General features: G+C 28.1%; 1 protein-coding gene and 1 pseudogene across 1 annotated transcript; both read left to right on the forward strand.

Annotated features, from left to right (window-relative positions):
• The first annotated feature begins 3067 nt into the window (after nt 1–3067).
• On the forward strand, nt 3068–4504 carry LOC143220235 (uncharacterized). The gene is given in 4 exon segments (XM_076445928.1): nt 3068–3075; nt 3986–4066; nt 4068–4470; nt 4472–4504. Coding segments are annotated over 4 exon segments (525 nt in total).
• Nucleotides 4505–6043: 1539 nt separating this feature from the next.
• LOC143220236 (activin receptor type-1-like) lies at nt 6044–8064 on the forward strand (annotated as a pseudogene).
• Nucleotides 8065–8988: the final 924 nt, after the last annotated feature.

Here is an 8988-nt window from a genome sequence, read left to right on the forward strand (position 1 = left end):
TGGAGAATCTGGAATTTTTCGCGATATAACATTGCAACACAGAATCTTTTAAAAAAGTCGAAAGATTTAGAAAAAGTAAAGTCGCTAAAGTAAACATTAACCGAAACTAGAAAATAACATGCAAAAAACGTAAAATTGTCTTGAAATGATATTCAAAAAAGATGAAAACTTTTCTGTTACAATGGCATTCTACATATTGTAAAAGATCATGATGAAAATCTCTCTACATATTTATACTGTCTGCTATCGTTCGACAATTATATCAAGTGTAATTCTATATATGCGTATCATAAACATCGATTACTATTAATATTCTAAGTACTTGTGGTTTTACCTTACAATTAGTACACAAACACTACAATATTTTGTACAATATATGAAAACAAAAGAAACAAATAAATATATTAATTACTTACGCTGTTTCAAATGCTACGAACGGTGGTTGCCAATGTTTGTGAGAAATGCCAGATATATTTACAAGCGCCATATTTATATCACGATGTTTCTATCGATATGAATTGTTTCGTCACGTGATAAAATACAAATTAATTAAATAATATCCTGCAAAAAGTTATGAAAATATTTTATTAACAAGTGATATAGCAGAAATTTAATAAAAATTGAAAATATGAGAAACATAATACAGAAAAATGGATCTACTGCTTATTAATATTCTAATAATCGTAAGGTACAAGAATGTATGTACAAACTGTAAAAATATTAATTCGTATATTGAATCTCTTTGTATACATAGAATATATATTAGAATATAACGTTTTAATATTACCTATTACAGCTTACACACGATTTCCCTCTATTACTCTCACTCGCCCGCTCATTCCCGCGTTTTTCCCCCACCATTCTTCTTTTCAATCATACCAACTTAATATCCCTTACGCAAAAATATATCCTTAAATTTCATGAAATCATAAAAAATCATATATATATAAGATTAATTTAAAAATTACTACTTTAATTTTCTCGTTATTCTTATTGAGTTCGCCATACTGTAATTTTGTATAATATGATATTGTATTGCAACAACTTAATACAATTAGTTGCATTATTTAGACTATTTGTATTATTATATAATGTATAATACATACAATATTACAACAGAAAATGTGTACTTACAGTGTTGTCCCTTCGACGTTCTGGAATTAATTCAATTATACCCTCTAATCGATATCCAGTATAATTATCTCGATATACTTATTGTAATTACGTTAGTTTCCATCTATGTAGTTTACGTATAGCAAACTAAACTAGATAAACAAAATCAATAAAACATGCACTTAACTTTCGTCGGTTATAAAGATCGTATCCATGAAACAATAAACTACCACAGGAATTTTCACCTTATACAGTTTCCGTGCCAAATTCAAAAGGTGGTCAATGAATTGGATAAAAATATCTCATTACACGTGAATTGAAGAAAAAAGAAAAAAGGAGAAAAAATCCTATTTAATATATTCAAATAAAAAGGAAATATATCAAATATAAATATAATCTCAAAAGTACACAGTTTTCAATGATATTTTTAAGAAAGAGAAATTATACATAATTTTCATGTTTGTGAATATTTATGAGTTAATCTTAGAAACCTGAACAAAATAAAATATATATGAAATTGCAAAGTAAAATAGTGGAAAATGCTTTATTCAAATTATTAATTTTATTATATTTGTTAAGTATGATAGTTATAGTTATCGAATTATTATTAACAATAATAGTCATATCTACAAATAATCACTTCTTATGATGAAATCACGATTAGCAGTTAGTAATAATTAATAATAAGATTACGATTAGCAAGCAATTTGAATGCGTGAGCCTTTCAAATAAGTATCTTTATAGATATCTTTAGATAGCCAGGATATTAACTTAAATAAAACGTAACTTAATTGGATGATATAGAGTACTCACGTAGTTATATTATAGTTGGCTTACTTGTCAATAGACGTCAAGCGGAGAACTGCATGCAAACTAGAGCGAGTGCAATATTTAAAAAACTCCAGTTAGGTTTGAATATTAGATTCACCCCTTATGCAAAGGGCTCTATTTTGATCGATATAACGAAATATTTCCGAAATTGCTGAGTAAACTCGTTCTAGGTAGGCGCATGATGGACACGAAAGGCAACTTTATTTTTTTTATTGAAATATAATATAATATAATATAAATAGAAGAATTAAGTTACGAGTTCATTAATTTAAGGCTGTCTTAATTATCTATCTCGAATTTTTTAAATTCCTCTTCATAGCAGATTGATAATTTGGGTTCCCTTCTAAACGACCCTGTTTAAAATTTTCTTTTTCAGTGAAATCAGATCACCAAAAAATAGCCATTTTCTATTAACCCATGCTCTCTACCACTTTGCTCTTTATTAATTTGTAATCTTTCTTCAAGTCTTTCCGCAATTTATCCTATCGTTGTAAGATGCCGGCTGTGGCAGAGCTATCTGTATTTTGATGATCCATTACTTTTGCGAACAGTACTTCCTGCTTCAGATTATTTTATCAGAATTTTACATTTACACTAAAGAGATTTTATTATGAAAACTGCATTAGCGTAATAGGAGTGAAAATGAGGAATCTTTGATTTAAAATATCGTAAGTGAAAGAAGTTGTGAAAGACAAGTGAAAAATTTGAATGTGTAAGTTCGATATCTAAATAAGGGATATATGGTCAGCCAAGATTTTATAAATGCAAAGAAAATAATTTAAAGAGAAAAACATGGCATATGATACGAACTATGTTTGAGTATTGATATAGGGGGTAATCTCCTGAGACAAAAATGCATATGTAGTAAATTACTTGTCAAATTTTCGAGGTATCATACAATGATTTAGCGCATATCGTATTGTCAAGAAATAACAATACATAGAAATGGGTTTATTGAATAAAATTAATAAATACGCGATGAATACCATCGTATATCGTAAGAAAAGTAAGGCACAATAGTCCAAGTCAAATCTGAATATTTATCGTGACCTGGAAACCTTTACTTCATTATCTGTTTTTTTCAATGAATTCGTTGGAATTTAGTTTGTTATCCTGCTCCACAATGGTCAGGTATGTAACTTGATATTAGTCGTTAATTCCTTATCGAATATATTCTTCCCTCTTCTTTCATTCTATTTATTCGTGTAGTTTTGTTTTATTTATAGTGTATTATTCTGATATGTCGCATAAAAGGTATGTATTACGGTACGTATTACATAAGAAATAATAATAATATTAATTTACGTATATTCATTTTGTACGTCATTATTTGATTTTTGTGATTGTCAGCTAATATCATTGGATTTTTAGGACTTTCGATCTATGCAGGAATAATATTCTACGTAATTTTATATTTTTTTTTACGACAAATATATTTTTATCTTGATATAATTACTATCATCTACGTTAAACCTTATATAAAATATTAATAAAATAAATCATTGACGATTGTGCTAATAGTCGTTCCTAAATGTCAATCTATTTGAATAGTATTTCTAGATGAAGATAATTATAATAGAAGTTCATAATGTGCGACTTGTATTTTATCGTGCTACGAAGCTATGGTAAATCGTAAAATACTTTTTAAACATATTATGTCCAAAGGCAACTTGAAACTATAGTTTTAGAGATTAAAAAAACATACCAGAGATTTAAAATTAGCGCTATTTACAGTGATATTATTTTGATGAATATTCCATCCATTCTCTGATTTTCATTATATACTTTTATAATAATATACATATATGTGTACTATGGACGTTCTTTTGATTTCGTTTGACTCTTTGATGCACAAAATCTACTAATTTGATAAAGAAAAAAACGGAGTACTTTGATGCAATTTGTCAAAACCGTATAACACTAATTTCCAGTTAAAACATTCATACTATAAACTACAATTCGCATATACACGATACATTGCTTTCAAACGTTACACGTTTCTGTTGTTCTCGTTATGTATCTTAAGTCTCGTCCATTTTAGGTCAAATCTGAGGAAATTGCCTAAAAACTATGTTTCTGGATCTAGCAATGCTTCTATTTTCAATATCATGGAACGATTTATTCGATTTAACCGTAGGCGACTCGGAAGACAGACTTGGGCTTCACTTGGAAGGCATACGCGGTTCTATTGTGAAAGCAACTATCGACAACACCGATTTATATCGGCTTTATAAGATGATTAGTCAAATGAAAAGCAAATTGCTATGGTCACAGGATCATATGAAAAGTTTTCAATACGAAAACGAGGATTTCGAGTCATCGGAGAGATTTAGGCACAATAAAAGTTCGAGTAGTATGCGAAGTAGTATCTATATTTCCTCTAATTCAGAATCCAACATTACGATTGAAAATTATTCCGAAACGGACGATGAAGATGCCGCTAGCCTTGCTGTGCGGTCTTTTAAAAGACATTTGCACGGATTATATTATAATGTTGAAAAGATGACATTGGCCGCTGAATATTTAAACACTTCGATATCAGAATGACATTGACGCTTAAATATAACTATTTATTGACCGACTAAAAGTATATAGTAGTAAACACGTTATGAATTATATTTATTATTATATTTAAAAAAAGTATTTGAGTTAAATAAATTGTATTTATAGCGTTTCGTCAATTTTTGTTTCTTCTATCTTCTTGATATCACATATTATAGAATGTCTGCTGTTACGCTTTTTAAGGCTAAAAGTTTATATTAATGTTATATTATGAAAAAGCAAATGATTGTCAACAAGCAATTTTAAAATCTAACTTGTAAAAGAAATACATGTAAACAACGTGCAACCATATTAATTGGATGTAACGATAGTAGCGACATCTTTAGATATTTCTTTTTTTAATATGAAAATAAAATACCGTCAATTCAATGTTGATCGCATGTATATTTAATTTTTCATTGATATTGTAGAAGTGGAAGTTACTCTTGATTTCATTGTACATAGGTACACATAAGAAGAAATTTTAAAATAGTGACGATTTAATTTTAGCTCCTCAATGTTTTGACGTGCGTGGCAATGACGGATTTTATGTTTATCACATATTTTATATTATCGTTGACGCTCGAGTTATGTCCAGGTGGGCAATATATTTTTTAATTAAACATATACCCTACTTTAATGATAATTTAATAATTCAAAAACAAAATCTCTATTGTTTTTCTTCTTGACATTCTGTGCTAACCTTTAACATTTATTACTATTCTTTCAATTTAATTTTTTCTGATTTTTTTGTTGTTGATTGGGTACTACTATTTAATTTCGTGTATATATTATTAAATAACTGCATACATGTATGCATATGCATTAATTATAAATAATACTTCATAATGTCTTGAAATATATTTCAATGGTTAACAGGACTCATTTTTAGAAGAGGAAGAGAAATTTACCTTATTAGAACATGATTTTTCTGTTGAAAGAGAGGCACCACAAATCTATAGATATCATGGTTTTTAATGGTAGTTCAATTGGACAACATTTTAAATGTCACATTTGTGATGGATCAGATTGTTTATATTCGGGAATCTGTTATAATTCAGTTACTGTAATATCTCTTATATTATTATACAAAAGACATTACATTAAAGGATATTAGAAGAAGTTAAATATCTTTCTTAATATTCAATAGTGCTGGAAGTCTAAAGTAAGACAATTAGACGGTACGGAAAGTGTAAGCAGAGGATTTACTTCATCGATAGGTCAAATGTTATTGATATGCAATAGACAGATGTCCCTATGTGTCGTACAAAGTAATAATAAAAAAAGACACGTGAGTGGGTCTTTATGAAGTGCATAATATTATGTTGAATGTTGTCAAACAGATTTTTGTAATGGCGGAACATTTCCAATACTACATTATTTTAATGGAGGTAGATATATATCATGCATATATAAATATATGCATACACACGTATACACATTCACATACCCCTATATATATTTACATTTTTATCTTCTTCAATAAAATTATATTTTAATTTTTAGATATGTTGAAGAGGACTATGTAGTTAAATTAACGTTAGCAATTTTTGGTCCTATGGTTGGATTTTGTATTATTGCTGGAATAGTACTATTTTATTTATTGGTATGTAGGACTTGTAGAAAAAGGACTTTGACTGCAAGACGTAATAAACTTGTTATAGGTTCAGAAATGGAGCCATCTATCCTACATTTCTCATTTTCTTCTTCAATATCCACTACTACGTATCATTCTCATTAGCTAAAAGCAACTGCAGCTAGTGATAGTACATTAAAGGTATATAATAAAATATTACTTACAGTAATTGCTTATATTTAAATTACTCTGCCTTAATACAAGAGTTTATTATAGGTAAATGTTCTGATTTAGACAAACTTTTATTATATATAGTTAGATCCAAATATATTAATATAAGATTTCTTTTATTACCCTACATGATAAATCTATCTATTATCTAAATTTTCTGTTTCTGTATGTAATTAAATATCATATTTATATAGCCGTTAAAAAATTATTGTATTCCAGAGATATGAAATTTTCCATTTTTATTATATTTATTCATTCTTTTTTTTTGTATTACTCTTTTTGGTTTGTTTTACAACTTTATATTTCATATAAATGGTATATTCAAATAGGAATAATTGGATGGATTAAGCTTAACAAGTGGATCAGGATCTGGTTTACCACTATTGGTACAAAGAACTCTGGCTAAACAAGTAGCATTAGTGGAATGTCTTGGTAGTGGTGGTAATGTGGATTTGGTGGAGAAGTTTGGAGAGGAATATGGCACAGTGAAAATATTACTGTATAAATATATTTTTCACGAGATGAAGTTTACAGAACTTCACAGAAGTTTATTCTCAATTATTACCATCAAGACATGATAATATATTGGACTATGTTGGAAGTAATACGACAAGTAGAGCAAGTTGCATTCAACTTTGGCTAGTGACACATTATCATCCAGTGGGCTCACTCTTTGATTATTTAAATTGAACACTACATTCATTGACACATCATCAAACAGTCAGTATGTGGTTGAGTATTGTAAATGGATTGCTTTATTTATATACAGAAATTCATGGAACTAGAGGAAAGTCAGCTATGGCACATCATAATCTAAAATCTGAAAATATTCTTGTTAAAACTAATGGTAGTTGTGTGATTGCTGATTTTTCATTAGCGGTTACGCAAGAACGTTTGACTACAGATAGAATTGATTTCAAACAAGGTATAAAACTATTATATATATGAGTCTAGAAATTCTTGAACAAACGTATGTAATATATCATCTCTTAATTTATCTTTTAGAATTAAATATATTTAAATTACTTAATTAATAATGCCAATTATTGAAATTATATATTATTATGCAGTATAATCTGTTACATATGCAATACTGATAAACACAAAAACAATTTTGCCGTTTTGCTTGTTACAATAATAAAACTAACATTATTACACCTACAAATATTTTGATTTATATTAGCAAAAATAAATCATCAAAGCTTAAATTAAAAATTAAAACAGTATTTCGTATGGTTTTAGGATAAACATTGAATGTTTGGAAAACTTCCAACGAGCAGATATATAGTTTAGGATTGATATTGTGGAAAGTTTGCAGGATGGGTATAAGTAATGGTGTTGTACTAGAATATGTAGCTCCATATTCTGAATGGCTATCTAACAACCAAGAACCCTCTATTGAAGAAATGAGAAAATTAGTATGTTTGGATCAACATAGACCACCTCTTCCTAATAGATCGCACTCTGATTCAGTAAATATCTATTCTGTTTATTACACACACACACATATATATATAGCAACAAATTTCTTATTTTTGCAACCCATATTGTTATCTGCTACATTAGTACTTTCTATTGTACAAGAATTAAATGTTTAAATAGATATGTATTAAATAGTAATATATATTTTACAGACATTGGCTGGTTTGGGAAAATTAATGAAAGAATGCTGGCATGGAAAACCTGCAACGCGTCTACCAGTTCTTGGAGTAAAGAAAGAACTTGTTCAACTGGCAGCTAATAATACACGCGTTCATTTGTCTCTTGCTTAAGTAGCATCTATGGATATGTATTTTCTTATGCAAATATTTATTAGTATGAAGAAAATAAGCAGTGTGGCTTGTTCTGTAAATTTATTTCTTCTTTGCAAAAATATGAAAGACAATTATCTCAAGTTTCTTCTGTTCATTTATTTTATTATTCATATATTTATAAATATTTTGAGTTGAAAAATGATACTTGATACAAAATGAAAAAGTATGAGTTTTTGTTTAATATGATTTTAGTATGATCACTATGATTCATAGGGTAATATTTGCATAGTATATTCTGTGTTCTTGTATAGTGTATTTAGTAGTTTAATTTGTAAAAATAGTTTTTCTTCGCAAAAACAGTAAAGTTACTATGTCTCAGATAGTCTGACTAAGTTGATGAAAATTATGTTCATCACTTCTTGAAATCAATGACTGTCTATTTGTATTCGATACGTTAATCGGGTGAATGAGTTACCACTCTGTGATGAAAAAAATGAAATTCTGATAATTTTCATTTTAATTGATTGAGAGAGAATTTTTAGGTATTCTGATATGATCATCTACCGTGGTTGATGATTAAACACTACTGATGTGTTCGTTATAACTAACGTGCGTAACTTGATTATTCTTGTAATTAACTTGACAATTATGACAGTAATTGATAACTGAATTCATACAAGACATGCGTTCTTGCTGGACAAATCATATATCATGTCATTTTATATCATTAATTATCATTGTAGTAGCAATTATAAATATAATTGGTGATACAAATTTTACAAAAATAACAATAGTTCTTTTACATTATGTGAGTACGTATCGCTAGAAAATGTCTTGCATTACGTAACGGCCGTATTGGAAACATTAATAAGCAAACAAGATTACTAGTGTATCTTTTCTGCATAATATTATTTTTATATGACATGTATGAATGTTAACAAA

The sequence above is a fragment of the Lasioglossum baleicum genome, unplaced genomic scaffold (genome assembly GCF_051020765.1).
Source record: "Lasioglossum baleicum unplaced genomic scaffold, iyLasBale1 scaffold0515, whole genome shotgun sequence".
Taxonomy (NCBI): domain Eukaryota; kingdom Metazoa; phylum Arthropoda; class Insecta; order Hymenoptera; family Halictidae; genus Lasioglossum; species Lasioglossum baleicum.